The sequence below is a fragment of the Juglans regia genome, chromosome 1 (genome assembly GCF_001411555.2).
Source record: "Juglans regia cultivar Chandler chromosome 1, Walnut 2.0, whole genome shotgun sequence".
NCBI classification, from domain to species: domain Eukaryota; kingdom Viridiplantae; phylum Streptophyta; class Magnoliopsida; order Fagales; family Juglandaceae; genus Juglans; species Juglans regia.
Genome location: NC_049901.1, coordinates 29,615,143 through 29,634,970, shown reverse-complemented (window position 1 = coordinate 29,634,970; position 19,828 = coordinate 29,615,143). Strand labels below are relative to the sequence as shown.

The window sequence follows — 19,828 nt, the reverse complement described above, 5'->3', positions numbered from 1 at the left end:
TTAATGAAGACCTCAACCGAGAGGGGGCTGAAGCTAAACGAGTTGAGTTACCACCTTTCTCCGACGAGGGGGAAGTCATCTTAGAACCTCAAACTATTTTAGACTACCGATGGCTCAAGCAAGGGACTCAGATGGTTGAAGAAGGCTTGGTGCAATGTGTAATACCCGAATCCTACTACGTAGGTCCTTACGTCATCTACTAATATTTTTAAGTCAATATTTTGAAATAAGGATTTTTATCAATTTATTATCTCATTATTTATTTTTATTTTTAAGAAGTGTGTGCTTTTATTTTGTGAAGGTCATTAAAAATAATTTAAAGATATATTTTAAGACTTTATAATATTTTTCTTTAAAGCCTTCTACTTTTATTTAATTAAGAAGTGACCCAAACCTTTTCAACCCTTGGATGGGTAGGTGGGAGGAAATATCTCCCAAGGTTTAATCCTAACCGTTCAGCCCCTTGGCTTGTAAGACAAGCCATTAGACTTTCCCATTTCCTCTCTTCACCGTAAGCTTCCTCAAGAAGCTAAGAGGATTTTTCCCTTCTTCATTCTCTTACCCGTCGGTCCCAAGGCACACGGAGGAGAGAAAACTTCTCTAGTCTCCTTCATTCACACGAAGAACCCTTCGGTTTCCCCTTTCCCAACCGCGCGACCTCTTCTTCTCCTCAAGCTGATTCTCCCATTTCGTAAACCCAGGTTTCCACCGAAAGCCTTCAAGGAAACTTCATCGTGTAAGTGTGTTTTTGTGGCTGTAAATTCTGGTTTCGAAATCTTAAAATTATGATTTAATCTAGGGTTTGTTTTAAGAATTTTTCTGTCGTTCCAGCTTTGAGATTTTTGGGATTTCTCTTCCCTTTCGCATCTGCTGTGTTTCCGTGGCTTGAAAAGGGGATGAAATCAGGTGATGCTCTTTCCCTAAGACTTCTTGCGATTGAGTTTATTGAAGTTTCCTAGACTAGTTTCTTGTTGCTTCTCCTAGTGTTTTATCTAAGGGGTAGTGATCGAAACTCCAATTTTTCTGGGTAGACCAAGTATCTTGAAAAGGCTTTGCCGTGAGTCAAGCTCTGTTCTTGTTGAACCCGAGCTCTGTGTGTGTGCGTGTACGTCTATACTCTGTTTAGGGATTCAGCCATGTGAGTGTTCTATTTCATGAGGATAGTTGTGCTTGTGTGTGTTCTGTTATGGCCCTAAACCGTGTGGGTGTGTGCTCTGTTTTGAGGTGGTTTTTGCCATGGATCATGTTCTGTTTTGTATGTGGATCAAGAAGTCGTGTGTGTGTGTGTCTTGTTTGTGTTCCAGCCGTATGTCCCAAGGTTGAGGTTGTGTTTTCTCTTATGTTTTCTTGAGTCCAAGCTATGTTCTTAATCATGCTTTTATGTATTAAATTAATGAAGTTAAGACTTTAATTTTAAACATGCTTTGCTCAAGATTTATGGCCTAAGTGAGCCACCAAGACTTTTAAATTAAATTGGTAAGCTTACCTTAGAAGTTTTAAACATGCCAAGAGTTTGTATCTCTTTATTATTATTGTTTTCAGAATATATATGTATATATGAGGCTTTCTTGAGTTCTACGTCTCTTGTACTAGTTAATTGGATGATTGATATTTGATTAAGTAAGGGATGTTTAAGACCATGAAAACATTGAGATTTGCTAGCTGTCCATGCACTACAGAAACTAGAAAACAGGTTCTGTTTTGGAAGCCTAAGCCAATCACTTTACCTTTGCTTAACCTTACTCCTTCTTGTTTAATCAAAGATAAACTTTAGCATGAAAAACCATTGGAGAATGAGTGACAAAACCAACCCTCTTATGAGCATTACCTCTTGTTGGATCTATCTTCCATATGATGATGCAAAATTGTCAAAATGCCCTCCTTTATGAAAATTCCAGATTTATAGCACATCTTCATGTTTAACTTATGATTCCCATCTATTACCATTATAGAAAACAATAGCCTTTAAAAATGGACAGCAAGCAAGCCTCATACTATTATAGGTACTTGAATATTGTAATGAAGATACTAAGAGTTGACTTAGTGCTATGTATGTAGCTAAATGGATTAAGGAAGACGTCTTAATTCCACTTGGAATTTAAGTAAGCGCGTATGGGTATTGGATAGTAAAGTCTTAAGTGGAATGAATATTAATATGTTTATTTCATTTCATTGAATAGGAGTTTATTTTCAAGATTCAAGGAACTTGTAAAGCCATGAGGTAAGTAGCTATGACCATGCTCATTTCACACAAAGCTCTTTTATGAAAAAGTCTCTCTCTCTCTCTCTCTCTCTCTCTTCCAAATGTTTCTCTTATGAAAGAATAGATGCATGTATAGTATGTATAAACCTTTCTTGGTAACCCCTATTAAGTACCTTGTTAATTACCATTGTGTGTACATAAGGTAATGCATCATGAGATTTTATGCATGCTCTCTCAAATAATTATGTCGTACCTATATGTATCATGACATGAAATATTCCTTTCAAAGAAACGCATATGCATTGGCACTAAACGAAGATGATGAAAACGTTACTTTTTCTAAAGAAAGGAAATGAGAAGGAATGAAAGCATGGATGTATGAATGCACGTAATGGCCACATGTATGAAAACGGTACCAAATGAATGGGCAGATTGCAATGCCGGGTAAGTAGTACTGGAAGTGCACCTAGTGCTGCCCCCTATGAAAAATGGGTTCCCAACCTGCGGCCGCGGGCGGGAATCCAGGTCCAAAAGACCGCTAACCCTAACACACGGAGCGTAATAGTGTGTACTGGCCCAAGAAAGTGAAACGTAAAGCAAAGTCATTTCTAAATAATGTTATGCATGAAAGCAAGTAATGTTTATGCATGAAAAGTATAGTTAAGCATGAAAGTATAGTTATGCATGAAAGTTAAGCATGAAAGGTATAGTTAAGCATGAAAGTACAGTTATGCATGAAAGTTAAGCATGAAAGGTACAGTTAAGCATGAAAAGTACAGTTATGCATGAAAAGTACAGTTATTCTTAAATTGTTATGCATGAAAGCATCGTCAAGAATTAGCAAATGTTTATGTATGTATGTTTAAAAAAAAAAAAAGAATAGATGCCTAGTATGTTTATTGCATGGTGTACTACTTACTGAGTATTCGACTCATTTTTGTGTTAAATGTTTTAAACGTCCAGGTATGAATGATGAAAAGGCTGGGGAGCAAGGCATTACTGCAGAGGGAGAGGCAGACGTTTAGGACCTTCCCTAACGAGGATAGTTATGTTACGAATGATGGGTTATGTTATGTATAGATATTTTAAGTTGGGATGGACTCTGAGAGTCTCTTATAGATGAATGTTCGAATAGAACGTCCATTAAGTGTTCCTTTTTATTAAACGAAAAATTTGGAGTGCATGTGTCATTTCCATGCCGATCACATGTTATAAGAAAGAAAAGAATAGCCATGTAAGTCAGGATTCCGTCCTTCCTGGGACAGGGTCGTGACACAATGGAAACACCTTCCACCCGAAGAAGCAACATGGGAATCAACTGCCAAGCTGAAAGAAATGTTCCCGCGTCTGGACCTTGAGGACAAGGATCCGCTTGTTGGGGGGAGTAATGATAGGCCACGTCGTTCCGCAAGAATTCGTAAACCAAATCCCAAATATTTGGGATAATCTGTTACGGAAGATAGCATGCGGCGTGACTGCGTCAATGGGCAAGACTGGGTCCGTGAGCATATACGCGTGAGGCGCGCATGAATTGCGCGCGAGCGTAGCATGCATAACTGATCAGCGAGCTTATACGCATGAAGCGCGCATGGCATCCGCACAAACGCACGAAGCGGAGGATTTCCGTTTAGTGTCACTCTATGTTAAGCTTTCTATTTTTACGCTCTGTTTTTATTCTGTTTTAGGTTCTGTTTTGTGAGCTGCAGTTTCGGTACTTAGTCCGCAAGTCAGTCCGCGTCATTCCATTATTGTTCCGCAAGTCAGTCCGCAAGTCTTATTTGTTTCCTTTTATTTCGGTGCAATTCTGCTATTTAAGCAGAGGAGAATTATGAATAAAGCATCTAATCATTGTTGAGTCAAATTGTGGTACATTCTCACCTGAAGAGAATACGGCTTTTCTTTAATATTTTCTGTTCTATTCATTTGGGACCTATCACATGGCATGCACTTTAGTTGATGCCTAAATGAACTTACTAATGATGTATGCAAGGCAAAACCTCAAAGGAATATGCTTACTAGAATCCTCGAGGGCATACTTAAATTCTAAGTTTGAGCAAGTTCATCTCAACACTTAGTCATGCCTAATGAAATCCTCAAATGCTAACTAAGTTCATCCGACATCTTGTCTTTAATCAATGCACATATCTCATCTACCCATTTGTAAATCTGTGCACAACAACCATTGTTCATAAACCCTTCGCCCTTTAAGCCACCCTGTCTCCATATGTATGCATGATTAAGCATGTTGAACTTGTTGTCTCTGAGGAAATGACTTTGGGATCTTCTCTTGTGTATTAATTCTGCTTTTATACTTGGAAGCATTATTTGGTGAGTATCAAAAACTACTTTTAATAATTTAATAATATTATTTTTATATAGTAATTATATAAATTAATAATGTAATTTTCATCTAATTTATGATCATTAACCATATAAAATATAAAATAATATATTCTATCAATTAATAATAAATCATAAATCATGTTATAGCTTATGTCATTATATGTAAATAGTTAATACATCATACATTTATACGTACTCTACTATTTACACTTAATTAAAATAATTAGGTAATTTTTTTTTTTAAATACCTAAGTTGCAAGCAAGCATGAATAATCTATATACAATGGAATTATTTGATATGCATTATCCATATATAAAATGTATGACATTATTAATAATTATGCTTACTAAATAGTAAAATCTAAGTTAGTAAGTGGTAACTATCAACATCATAAATATAATTATAGTAAAATATTTTTTTAATAAGTTAGTTACATAATCCACCTTAATAATTCACTTAATTTTAATTTAGCAATTCAAATAACATTTTACTAATTTAATTGAAAAAAAAAACAGATGAATCAAAATAACAAAATAATTGGGCCAGATCGAACCACATGGACCGATAGCTACCTGTCCAATTCGGCCCCTTTGGATGTTCAGCCCAGTCCGGTCTGGGGAAAATGATAGACCAAAAATTTCAATCCATCACCCCTTCCCTAGACTGGACTGGACCAATTTACATCCCTAGTTGTGAATATTGCATATTATTAGATACATGTTAGGTACACTACATCTTAACTGTCATGAACGTGATATGTGATCTTGTGTTACATGTCTAGATACTTCAAACTTTGTCAAATTCCAAGCGGGATTTAGGGGTATCACAATACTAGTCTCTCTTCATAGGTGAGATTCGGTCGCACTAGATCTAAATTGGGGTTAATCACTCAGGATTATTGGTTCTCGAAACTTTTCCTTAATGAGAAAATATGAAACACGTCATGAATCAATTCGTATTCCACAAGTAACACAATCCGATACACCCTGTGGTGCGAGCACTTGCCTGTTTTCCCCCGTTTAAACATCCTTTGCTCACCTCGAGGCTGGAGCACTCTTTGTGGGCCCTGGTTCGAACACTTTTTGTTGGCATTTGGGTTCGAGCACTTGCCTCCACATTATCGTTTGCATTCACATCTCATCTCAACTCATCTAACTACTATTTACTACTATTCAGCAGCTTTAACTCACAAATCTCACTATTATTCACAACTCATCTCACTACTATTCACAACTTATCTCAACTCATCTTCGAATCCAAACGAAAATTTGAAATAATCTGTATAGGAAACCAGGCACGTCCCTTGCACATGTCCTCCTACTGTAAGAAGAAAAAAACGAGTATTAGAAAATTGTCATTAACAAGAAAACACAGCAAATATAAAAACAATATTCCATTACTATGGAAAAAAAAACAGCAACTAAATGTAAGTTTGCCAAATATAAAAAAAATCCATTAATAAGAAAAAAAAAAGCAGGTAAATGAAGTTTTGCTAAATATAAAACAAAAACTGTCATTAGTAAGAAAAAACAGAAAGTATAAAACAACTGCCATAAATATGTAAAAAGGGACCAAAAAAAACTTCCAATTAATTAGTATAAATAGCAAGTAAATGAATCTTTGCGACATATAAACTAAAAACTGCCATTAATGAAAAAAAAAAAAAGAGAAAATATAATAGAAAAAATGCCATCAATAAGGGGGAGAAAAAAGCAAGCGAATGAGTTTTTGGCACATACAAAACAGAAGTTGCCATTAAAAAAAAAAAAAAAAAAAAAGAGTAATGATATGTACAACACATTTTATAATATATTTTATAACTATGTTTTTAAATAAAGATATTTTTATAAAGTGGTGTTATCTGTATAAGTTACTTTATAAAAATATCCCTCATTTTAAAATATAATTATATTAAATATTGTATATTTTTTATATTCTAGAGTTTGTGTATACAGGAGTTTAGCCATTAGACTACTCGATTATCGGTCATTTACTATTTAGCATTTAAAATATGAGTTCGTCTACTCATCATTTTTATACATTATATATTTGTTAAAAAAATAAATAAAAAATAAAGATAATATATAAAAGCAAGTTTGTGGTATAAGAATAATGAATAAAACCTTTCTTAAAATATTTTTATTTCTCTACACAATCTAGCTCCACTTTTGAGTTTAGATTATTAAGAATTTAAATTACGATTTTACTTAAGATCTCTTTTAATTATATAGATGAGATGAGATAAAAGTTGAGAGTTGAATAAAATATTGTTAGAATATAATTTTTTTTTTTTAGAATTTAACAAAGTTGAATTATTTATTATATTTTATGTAAGAGTTTAAAAAAATTATAATAATTATATAAAATGAGATAAGATGAATGTTGATAACTAAAATGAGCATAAAAATAAATTGAACAATTGTCAAAGAATAATTAAAACTAATTTTATATAACTTGTTATATTAAAATGAGTAATACTAGATATAAATTCTAAATAGACAAGTCTCATATAAATTTTTTGTGAAAAAATAAATTTTACTAATAAAAATATTTTTTTCCTATAATTTTTTAAATAAAATTTATTTTTTTACAAGAACTTATATGACTTTATTACTTACAAATCATTTCAAAATTGAAAGTACCGCATCATCCTTATTCTAAACTGTTTAATAATTATTCGTGGGCAAGGCTACTCTACTGCCCAGCATTTACCGCTGGGTGTGCCGCCCAATCTTTTTTTTTTGTTTTCACATTTTTTAAATACATTTTTATTTTTTAAAAAATAACAAAAATACAACCAATACACTTAAAATCATTTCCTTAATTATTAAGTAAAAAATAAAAATAAAAATAAAATAAAAAATAATCAGCGGTCAAACCAAGTGGGCAAAGAAGCTTTTTCCATTATTCGCATCCATCTTAAACGGTTCCATTATCTCGGAAACCGAGATTATCACATACGCCGACTACGATGACGTGGCCATATTTAATTCGTAAACAACCTAAGCTTCACACATTTCCAGGCCGCCATTGCAAACTAGGAAAATGCTATGGCCACCGTTCAGACATCCCGCTCCCACTTCCTGCTTGATGTGGAATGCGATGTTGTAAGTGTTTAGAAATTAAAAAATAAAGCCTCCATTTCATCTTCAACCTTCACCTTTTAAGCCAGAGAAAAACCCATCCCACCCATCCCACCCATACAAGAGTCATCCCACCAATGAGAAATCAGTTCTTCTTCAAGCCAAGAAACCCATCCCACCAAAGAGAAATCAGTTCATCTTCTAGCCTCAGAAATCCATCCCACTGAAGAGAAACCAGTTCGCATTTCATCTTCAAGCCTCAATTTCATTTTCAAGCTTTTAGAGAAACCAATTCGAGAAGAGAAAAGCACTCCTTCAATATCCTTAAATCTAGCGTTTTTTTAGAAGCATTTTTTTTTTGCCCATGGTTTCAATGAGATTGCCATATTACATCACTTCATGTAAAAGATTTCGTAGAAGGGGCCTGAGACGCAAAAGAACCCAATATTGGATGAAATGCTACTGCAACTGCTACACTTCTAAAGAATCCAATATTCCAGCAGAACCTATTTATTCGGTTACACTTTTTTGGCACTAATGACCAGAATCTGACCTTACACTTGTTTTTAATTAAGTTGGTTTCAAAACTTAAATAATCGGACATTCAACCAAGTTTTTGTGCTTTCTCTTTTTTTTAAATGGGTTCTCCATGGTGAACGTCTGGCGGAGTCGTCGGAGGAAATGAAGGCTAGTCTTCATCGGGGGTTGGGGTTTGCTGGTTTTGAGAATCTGGAGAGGAAATGAGGAGGGGGATGTTCGGCAGGAAATGAAGAGGAAAAGTGGGCCATGACAGGCTTTGTCTTTTTTTTTTTATTAATTTTATAAAACGTGGCATGCCACGTGAAGCGAGAAGAAGGAAAAACGGTAAAAAGTAACGGTAACTGTAGCATGATCCGGAAAAAAAAACACGTCACTGCCTGAGGGGGTAAGCTGGTAATTTCCTATTGCCAGCGCCAATTTAGAATGGCGTCACGTTACGTCACCGTCATGTAGTCGAAGCAGAAGGCTCTTATAAATTTAGCTCCATTGACACACTTCACCTCAATACGGTTACAGCTCACTCCATGCGCGCACAAACGCAGAGAAAAATGGTGTTTCGGGCGGTGATGTCAGGTCGGGTCCCGAGGTGGAGCTCAGATTCTGGAGCGAGATCAATGTCGTCTTGGTGGCGGAGCGTGAAGCCGGCACCGAAGGATCCTATACTCGGTGTTACGGAGGCTTTCCTTTCCGATTCCAATCCGAATAAAGTCAATGTCGGAGTTGTGAGTTCTTTTTTTCTTTTCCCGAAGTTTATCTTCCATTTTTCTGAATTCTACATTCGGTTGCCGGGAAAATAAAATGGAGAGAGAAAAAACGGACGTACTGGATATTTTGAATGGTATGTTTACACTGCTTTTTTTTCTTGTTTGAAAAAAGTTTGGAAAACTGTTTTACTAGGCTCAAAATCCGAAGAGTTGAGACTGGAGATTGCAGGTTTTATTATTTGAGGGTTGTTTATAATTTAAAACCTGAGATCTTCATTGTAAAAGAAAAAAGGATCTATTTCTCGTGTATTTCGGTGATTTCTTTGCAGCCAAACATAGCGTCAGAGTAGAATTCGCTTGTGTTTGTTAATTAATCTATACTCTCCCTTTTGAATATATTAGAAAACTCGGATTCACATAAAGAAAACTGAGGACTAATTTTCATTTTTCAGTTGTTATCTTCCCAACATTTTCCTTTGTTTTGTTTTTCTTTTGCTTGGTTTATGCCATTTCGTTTTGGATACTGAGAATTCCGAAGAAACAAGATAGACTCAAATGTTCTTGAACCATTTCTAAAAGAGTTGGACTATCTCAAGATTGGTGCGTCATACAGTACTCGTTTTCGGACCGTGTATGGTTATAAAACAGTTAAATCATGGTTATTTTTCATTATTGTGTGACTCATTTCAATTGTGAATTGATTGCAAATAGATTTTCATTTCTATAATAAACACCTTTAGTTAGCCAAAGAATAATTTTTTGAATCTGGTATATTAAATTCCTTTTCTGTTATTTGAAGATATCTGATTTCTGGGTTCCTAGAGATAAAATTTCAAACCGAATAATTTTAAATTCTCTTATATTCTCTCGTTTATCTGAAACCGAGTTGAGAGCATTCATCATTTTGATCAAGTTCTGTTCTTTTATCCATTATCTTTGTAACTCCCTTTTTTTCTTTGTTTTTTTATATTTAAATTAAAAGGGTGCTTATCGTGATGATAATGGAAAACCGGTTGTTTTGGAATGTGTTCGAGAAGCAGAGCGGAGGATTGCAGGAAACTTAAACATGTGAGTTCGCTAGATTCTTATCATCTGAGACACTTTCTTATAGTATTACGTCATGTAATTGAGTGATATTTCCTTGGTGTATTACACAGTTCCCAATGCCATTCCCTGTTGCTTGTGGAACTATTTTATCCAGATGTGTTATCTTTAGAAATAAAATGAAATAAAATCTTTAAAATTTTGCTACTCAGTCATTTTCATATACTATATTTTATATATATTTTTATTTTTTTAAAATTTTATTTTATTTTATTATTTTTAAATTAATTAAATTTTTCTATTTAACATTTATATATTACATATTTAATAAAAATATATAATATTTGATATATGAGGATAATAAATAAAATTTTTCTTATCATTAAATTGTGATAGGTATGTGTTCCTTTCGACTTGCACACTTTATGGTGGTCCCTGGGGTTTTCCTTTTTATCGTCCGGTAACCAACTTGATTGTTTTTTTGTCTGGTGGTTTTGGATTCACTGATTTTTTTTTTTTAGTTGCATTTTTGTTGGAGACTTCATTCTGCATTCCTTCTAATACGTCTAAAATTTGCAATCCTTTGGAATCGGGAAAACTTTTTATTACATTTAGCATTTGAAAGGGAATTTGGTAGATTTTTGGTTGTTAAATTCTTTACGGTTTAATAATGTTAAGAGTTGAAAGCATACTCTACTGTAAGAAATCTTTATTGACCACAATGTATCATCCTATATGTATTGAGTTTCCTGTTGGTGGGTTCGGGTCAGAATTGTCTATATAGCAGAATTTAATTAGTATCAACCACATACCATCAAAGATGGAACCAAGGGGCCACCCCCTTGGTGGCCATGGCCTTGGGGGCATTCCCTAGTTCGCTTAAACTAGTGAGGCTGCCAGACTAGTTTGGCCTCCAGAGGAGCATGGCCCGCCAGGGTTGATCCCGGGCACCACGAAACAAACTAGATCAGTTTCATGATCCTTGAAAGTGATTTATTTCACCCTACCACATTTGTAAGCAATGAGAATTTTGTAATGTGTCCTCTATAGTTTACTAAACTAAACTACCTGAAATTTACTTTTTTGGTTTAGTTCTGAATGAAAGGTGGCTGCTATGTTTGGTTTAGAAAAAACAAGAATTGTTTTGATTCTTCTTTTCTAAACAATGCAATTATAATTTAGGCATTTGCTTAACTTTCTGTGAGGGAAAAAAAAAAAAGACTCCTCTCAAAATCTTTATCTGAACAAGTTTTCAATTCCACCTATCCATTTTCACAAACCCCACAAAACAAACTCAAAAGTCCTTTCCAAACTGCTTTTCATTCTACCTATCCACTTTCTCAAAACCCAATATGGAACACATCACAAGTTTTGTTTTTCCCAAAAGCTATAAAGAAACTATAGTAGTGAAACTTGTTAGCGGTAGTTGTTTAATGGCAGTGGTAGAGGTCCAGGACATCATTTATGGATTTGGAAAATTAAAAAATTCAGTAGAATGGCTGTTGAAAGTAGAGACTTTTACATGTGTAACTCTCTACATCTGGTAAATAAATGCTATAGACACCATAATTTGCCATTACTCAGAATTTAACCTTCTAATCATATATGTGCAAATTTCCACGCACCTGTGTCTTTACGAGGAGGTTGTGATGGTTTCTAATCAACTATTGCCCAGCTACAGGCGGATATTTATGTGTTTTTCTGGATCCATATGAAAGGCATAAAATGTTTTTAAATGCTACGTGCATAATATCAATTTTCATTTTAGACCACCAATTCTTACTCATATATATATATATATGTGTGTGTGTGTGTGTGTGTTTTTCATCTTTCATCTTTGGCTTTGAATTAATTTAAATATTGTATTTTTTTTTTTTTTTTTTTTTTGAGTAGGGGGTATCTTCCTATGGGGGGGGGGGTGAAGATGGGGGAAGAAACACTGAAACTGGCCTATGGGGAGAAATCTGAGTTCATCAGAGACAAGAGGATAGCAGCAGTACAGTCTCTCTCTGGGACTGGTGCATGCAGACTTTTTGCAGACTTTCAAAAGCGTTTTCATCCTGATTCACAAATTCACATACCAGTCCCAACCTGGGCGAAGTGAGCACCATCGCCATATTTCCTTTAAATCTTTGATAATGCTCCCCCCTCCCCTTCCTTCCCTTCCCAACACCCAACAAACCCGTCCTCTTTCAGATTTAGTTTTTGAGTAAGAAAGTTTATGTCGTGTTTTCTTTCTTTCTTTCTTTCTTTCTTTATAAATTGGACTCTAACGTAAGAATATTTACAGCCACCATAACATCTGGAGAGATGCCCAGGTACCTCATAGGACCTTCCATTACTATCACCCAGAGTCGCGCGGTTTAGATTTCGTAGCACTGATGGACGATATAAAGGTAAGCAAGAAAAGTCTAGGTTCCCGGCTACGTTATTTAGGTATTTGTACCTCGTTTCTAATACTTTCAAGTTTTACTCTGTTGGCCTTTGTTTTCATTCCTTCATTGCTGACTAAAAGTTCTTTTCCCCGCCCTCTAAACATGGATGTAGAATGCTCCAAATGGTTCATTCTTCCTTCTTCATGCTTGTGCTCACAATCCTACAGGAGTAGATCCTTCAGAGGAGCAATGGAGAGAGATCTCACACCAGTTCAAGGTAATATCATGGTCTTATTATTACTATGTTTTTCTTTTCCTTTCTGAATTTTCAGTATTAATTGGTAAGTAGTGAGCACTATGATCATTTACAGGCAAAAGGTCATTTTCCCTTCTTTGACATGGCGTACCAAGGTTTTGCTAGCGGTGATCCAGAGAGAGATGCAAAGTCCATCAGAATTTTTCTTGAGGATGGACATCTAATTGGAATTGCTCAATCATATGCAAAAAATATGGGACTCTATGGCCAGCGAGTAGGATGCCTAAGGTAATAATCTAATTATCTTCTGAATGCAGATTTGTTTTGTTCTTGGGTCTGTCTTCAATAGGGAATGACTGCATATCTCTTTGTTTAGATAATTAGAGAACGCATTGATTGGGAATTGTCTTTAGCAATTTACCTGGGTTATCAATATGATTGTGGTGTGTGAAGATATATCTGCAGGTCTGTTACTGAGGTTTAAGCAAATTATATGTAGTCATCTTATGCCTAAATTTGATAATTGGTGTCAACCTGGTTTCTTGGGGCCAAGCTTCATGGTAAAATAGGAATTTTATGATTACATGCACTTATAAAATCCACTTAGAAGTTCAAACTGTCTCGACAAAAAGTCAGCTCATTTGCTTTATTTAGATTTTATAGGCAATCTAGATTAGTTAATCTCGGTTTCCCCTTTTGAAAGTCTAAAATGTCATCTAAACTAACAGGGATGGTATATGTGTAAATATATATATATATATATATATATATGATTATATGGAAATGCTGGTTTGATTTTCTCTCTTCATGCACACTTTTTTTCAATTTTACTTCTCATCTCACACTGCCTATCTTTCAATGAGATAAACTGCAAAAAAGAGATCAGTAAAAAAAAAAAGATAGGAAAAAAAGGTAGCACTCAGCATTTCGAGCATTTAATCCTTTAGATAGATGAATGAAGTTTTTAATTACCATTGTCTGCGAATCTAGCCCAAGCAGCAGTGCAAAACAAACGACCAGATGTGAACTGTAGAAGAGTTTTTCCCCTCCCTTTGGGCTCCAAAACTGCAGCAATAATAGCATAAATTTACGGACTCCAGATTTCCTTTGTCACTTGGGAATTTAACAATTTTTGGCTTTTGCTCCCTATAATCTTCTTGTGAGCAAAATTGTTCAGAACTAGAGGTTTACAGAAGCAGGGGATATTAGATTGAACATATGAAATTTTACCATGTCTGGCTTTCGATGGATTATACTTCATCACTCCTTTAAAGCTATGAATAAATAAAATATGAAAAAAGGAAAATGTAACAAATTAAGAAAAACCCGAAGTGTATGAGAAATAATCATATTTTTATTGAAATTCAGCTATTCTGCCATGCCGATGACATTACCTCCTAATGTTCACTAGGTAATTTTTGCAACAGAGGCACAGATATCTCTGGTGTTTGACGAGTGAATTTAGATAGGAGGATCTCTCTCATACTTCACTATGCTTTGCAGTGTGCTTTGTGAAGATGAAAAACAAGCCGTGGCTGTGAAAAGTCAGTTGCAGCTGCTGGCCAGACCCATGTATAGTAACCCGCCCGTTCATGGTGCACTCATAGTTTCAACCATTCTTAGTGATCCAGCGTTGAAGAAGTTATGGCTCAAAGAAGTTAAGGTAAATTATCATATTTCAATTCTGGCTTTTTTTTTTTTTTAATTTCTTTTGATATCTTCTTGTAGAATGTGCCATTGTTGTGATATCATAAGCATTCTGATTTTTATGATGTGATCATATTTGGCAGAAAATCCATCATTGACGTATTTTTTTCTTCAGCTTATCATGTAGAGTGCATCAGCATTATTATATCTTATATATATTTGAAGATTCTTGTCATCTTCTCCAGGTTATGGCAGATCGCATCATTGGAATGCGAACAGCTCTACGAGAAAATCTTGAAAAGATGGGGTCACCCTTATCATGGGAGCACATAACTAATCAGGTACCTTAGCATTTGTCAGATACATACTCAATGAAAAAAGCTATCATGCCCGCCAATTCTTGCTGCTCTCTATTTGACTGCGCGGAAAAAAATAAAAATATTTTTACTTAATGATTAAAAAAGTGATTTTAAATGTATTGGTGTATTTTTTAAAAATATTTAAATATATTAAAAAAATGTGAATAGAAAAATAAAAAAAATATTACAAAAACAACTAGAAGTAACAATGAGCAGTACTACTCAGGCGGCGGAGTAGCACCGCTCATACTCAATTTAAGTTTTTTGTCCATTTATCTATCTCCAATTTGCTCCATTTGCTAAAGTTTTCATTTCTAATTACTTGGGTCCTTGCAAACAGATTGGTATGTTCTGCTACAGTGGTTTGGCGCCTGAACAAGTTGATCGTCTGACGAGCGAATTTCACATCTACCTGACTCGAAATGGTCGTATCAGGTAATATGTCCTACCATCATTTTTCTTAGACATAATAGCTCAGAAATGGCTCTTTATTAACATGTGCCTATATATTTGCATACACAGTATGGCTGGAGTTACTACAGGCAACGTTGGCTATTTGGCTAATGCCATCCATGAGGTCACAAAATCTGCATAGACACTTGTTACAGAAGAAGAATCCTCCAGGGCTCCTTGGAAATATGTACCGAGGCATTCAGATTTTTGAAAACCTACATTCCCATCCCTTTATAAGCAGGAAAGGATGCAATTTAATAAAATAGACGTCATTACGTTCTCTTCCTAAAATTTCCTCCTTTTTAATTCAACTTGGTGGGGGATTTATAATCGATCTTGCAAAACATGAAGCATGAAATAGAACTACATCCTTATTTATCATAAGATTTGTTGAGAAGCCCATCGGTTCATGTTATACCCGTCTATTACCTCCTTTATTTTTTTATCTTCTTTCTTTTCAACTCTCTTATGTCAGAAGGTCTTAGAGCATTGGTAATGGTCTAGTCATTACCAAATCCAAATTTTAGTTAGAATTTCAAGTTTTGGCTATAACATTAATTTTTGGTTAGGTGAATCCACATTGAACTAGCCATTACACTAACCATATTATTTTTTTAATAATAATATTTTCAATTAATTTTTTTTTCATATTTTGCAATTACACTAACCATATGTTAATTAATAATTTTAATATCATTGATATTTAAATTATTGTTTTCCAACTAATTTTTTTCCTCAACCTTTTATTTTTCATCTACAAAAAATATATAAATTCCAAAGTACAATATAGAAAAAGAACCTAAAAACTAAGGAGAGAAATGTGAAATGTGAAGTAAAAAAAAAAACAACCAACAAGATTATCATGGCAGACCATATATGGGGAACTCTTTGCCAAAGCAACCCAACCCAAAGCAACCCAAAACATCTCAATAGTAATGAAAGGGAGAAAACAAGGATCCCAAACATGTGTTAAATGCTCTCTTTATTTGTTTTCTGCTATGCATCTCCATAGTACTGCATCAGTGGAGTATGTGTGTCCTTCTATGCTAAAACATAACCACACACAAGCCATATACAAACCATACACAAACCAGAGTCTAAACTTAGTGCAAATACAAAAGAGTCTCATTCAAATGTAGCAACACAGTCCTAAACTTAGTGCAAACACAAAAGAGTCCCATACAATGACTCTACTTGTGCTAAAACTGTACAAAACTTATTTGTGTACTTCTGAATCGAGGACCACCTTTTCATCAAAGAAACTACAGAACGGTTCACATTGTTCTATTTTTTATATTCATGATAAAATTCTGAAATTATTTCTTACATTTGAGTGGACTTTTGATTAGTACTCTTTATTGCATCGATACTAATGTTGAGCCAAGCTTAGACGAGGAGGTTATCCTCCTCTACAGTGAAAGATTCACCCCTTTGAACTTTTTTTAGATGATGCCTCTTTTCATCGTCATTAAATGTTACTTGGAGCACAACATTAGAATGTTGCGTTAGAGTGCTATTACAATCCTTTCCTCCACTTTGTAATAAAGTGGTGAAGAATGGATCATTATCAATTTGTATGTCCATCCTTGAAAAATATTACATTTTCAAAGAGTCAGAAAAGTTTAAAAATTTTCAAGTCCCACAAAACAGCAAATCATGTTACCACAAATTAAACAAACTGACATGTAAACAGTCCACAATTATGCAGAAAATTAGAGTAAAAAATAAAAGTCATTTGCTGATCTGGTATGCAAAGAAATATGTAGAAAAATATCAAAGAAAAAGAGCAAAGAAATAAACTTCTTGTTCTGTTTTGCAAAGAAAAACAACAAAGAAATAAACTTTTGTTCTGTTTTGCAAAGAAGAATAGCAAACACATTTTATTCCTCATCTGTTTTGCAAAGAACAACAAAGAAATCTCTGTTTTTGGTTGGATGTGTTGATGTTAATGTTCTAATCATTCTAAATCAATATTATCTAAACAATAATAGGCATGCTCACAAACCCTTTATCGTAGCAAATCATGTTATAGATCTCAAATAACAAGATTTAGCTTCTGCACATAAAGAAATGCATACATACCCACATACATATACTGTAATACCCGGGCTCTAGGCCCAACCCTTTTGAAGTCAATCTGATGCACGAAGCCCAGCCCACGAGCACTTGTTGAGAGATGGACGGCGTCGTTTTGGTGAGTCCCCTTTTCTGCTGCACTATTTTTCTTCTCCACGGTTTCTTCCCACTGCACTGCATTTCCGCACATCGCTCTAACCTTGCGCACCAACCCATAATCCTAGCAGTTGATTTTCACCTCTTACCACACTCAAGAATCGGATTCGCTCACTTCTGCAGGCATTTCAATCGGTTCCTCTCATTTGTTTTTCCTCTTCTCCATCCCTTCACCATGCGCTTGACTCAAGGTGTTGGAACTTCAAATTGAGTTTCCACTACAGTTTTGTTCGGCTTCTTGAACAAAAATTGGTAACTTCTTCCCTCAATCTGGCATCCCTTTCTTTCGTTTTATTTTTTTTCTTGTATTTATTTCTTCACCTTCCTTATTCTTCCGGTTTTACTCGTGCAGGCCTCTCTTCTATTTCGAGTCTTGCTCTGTTTTGATTACACACACACACACACTTTATATTCTGCTACCGTACACACACACTCAACTTCTCAGGCTTTTCTTTGCGTAGGTCACTTTCTCATTCACTAGAGAGTGCTTTGAAATTTTTTTCTAAGCGTAGACTACGGTGGGTTGTGTTGGCTTGAAGTGGTTTGAAGTTTTCATGACTCTGTTAGGTAAGTCACTTCCGAAGCTTTTGGTAGAGTTTAGATATTGTGGTTGATTGTGAAATGCAGTGATGTTGCTGAATTGTTTGTGGTGTGGGTAGGATTTTTGCACTACTGCAGTGACTTTTGGCAATATGTTATAGTTATAAATTTATTTTTGTGTTTATATTTTATATGTTGGATTGTGGTGGAGTGTGATGGAATTTTTGAAGTCAAGGAGTATGATTTTTGGACGGCGTTGTGAGACTGTTTTGGTTGAGACTATTTGGTGTAATTTATGGATATTTTGAGCTGGTGGTATTAGATATTTTTTTATGCAAGTATTGAATTGTTAAATGACTAAAATAGTGATGCGGGCAATGAAATTTTTATTTGAAGGTTGGAGGTGAAGTTTGGTTTGGAGTATGTTTTAATCATTGGAGTTGTTGTTGTTGGTTTTGGAAGTAATTATGGTTGCTTCGGCGTTAATAAAAGGTGGCTATTTTGGATTTTTAAATGGAATGGTTTGAAGAGAGAGTTGTTCCGATTTAATTGTTATGATAGTTATTGAGTTGTGAATGGACTTTTTTGATTTATTACTCAATAAATAGTAGCTTACTAGATTGATTACTAAATATTGGGTATATGTTTTGTTTAGGTGGTGTTACTACTTGAATTTAGACTCAAGGTGTTGATATTACGAGGAAGTCAGGTAAGCGGGGTTCATATACTAGTTTTGCATAAAAGAAATAAAATGAGGTTGACTTTGAAAATAAGCACATTTGTTTTTGAAAAGAAATGATCTGAAAACAACCTCAGATGTTTATTCTGCATATGCATAAATTCAATATAAGAGAAAGTGTTTTCTGTCATGACTTGTGTAGACATGAATTAGTTTTGTGCATTTTGTTTCTAAACTATGCAAAAGAGCGAATATGAAAATCTAAAAGTTTTGTTATGAACAAATAAAAATATTTTGATTCTGTTTATCTCGAACATGTGAAGTGATCTAAAGCTGTTAAGTATTTTGTTTGGATATGATGTGTCATTTGAAAACCTTGGCATGAAGTTTTGATTCTGTGTATGATTGTGATCTGATTCCGATGACATCTATTCTTTTTTTGTTAAGGCCCATCCACGGGTATAATGGTGGTTTATAACCCTACCACGGGGGTGAAACATGGTATACGGCCCAGCCACGGGTATAATAGTAGTTTATAACCCTACCACGAGGGTGAAACATGGAATATGGCCCAGCCACAGGTATAATGGTGGTTTATAACCCTACCACGGGAATTAAACATGGTATTGTCCCGATGTGATGCTAAGCGATGATATGATTATAATGTTTCAGTTTGGAAATGCCAACGGATTTTCTTTTTGGGGAATAAGTTTATTTTTCTGGAAATTTCGCTCTAATGTTTTGTACCAAGTTTTGTTATTGCTTTTCGGAAGTAAAACAGGTTATGTCTATAATCTGAAGAAAATGTTTTGTTCTGCTTATCAATTGTTATAAATGCTCATATTTACATGCTAGTATATGATCTCTACTTGCTGAGTTGTTAATAACTCACCCATAATCTTCATAATATTTCAGATGACATTGATGGTTCAGCTGAGGATCAGTATTAGAGTTTATGGAAAAGATTAGCAGTGAATTGTTGTTGGGTATCTTGTGGTATTAGTGTTGATGTTGAAAGTTATTTATATTTTTCTTAAGTTTGCTTCAATGGATTTAGACGGGTTATGGAGATTTATGTCAATGTTATCTTATTTCTAGTTTGTTATTTGAGACATGGAGAAGAGTTGATATTTTATTTGGGTTGTTGGATTGAAAATTGGATAAATGAGTTTATATGGTTTATTAATTTGAAGTATTTACGTTTGATTTGAAATTGGAAAATATATATTCTTGAATTTGGAAGTACTTTAGCTTTGTTTGAGTTGATTATCAGGTTATATGAGTTAACTCTCCGGACCCTCGGGGACGGGGCGTTACATATACCTTTTTTTTTTTATATATATATAAGTGTCTTAACGATGGTAACAAA

The 19,828-nt window shown here is 34.6% G+C and overlaps 1 protein-coding gene across 1 annotated transcript; it reads left to right on the top strand.

Annotated features, from left to right (window-relative positions):
- Positions 1-8,612: 8,612 nt before the first annotated feature.
- Positions 8,613-15,425, top strand: LOC109019252 (aspartate aminotransferase, mitochondrial-like). The gene is made up of 10 exons (XM_019001525.2): positions 8,613-8,892; positions 9,857-9,942; positions 11,812-12,018; positions 12,209-12,314; positions 12,466-12,570; positions 12,665-12,837; positions 14,053-14,212; positions 14,442-14,537; positions 14,896-14,990; positions 15,078-15,425. Exons 1-10 carry the CDS (start codon positions 8,695-8,697, stop codon positions 15,148-15,150), a joined length of 1,299 nt encoding a protein of 432 aa, XP_018857070.2. The 5' UTR covers positions 8,613-8,694; the 3' UTR covers positions 15,151-15,425.
- The last annotated feature ends 4,403 nt before the right edge of the window (positions 15,426-19,828 follow it).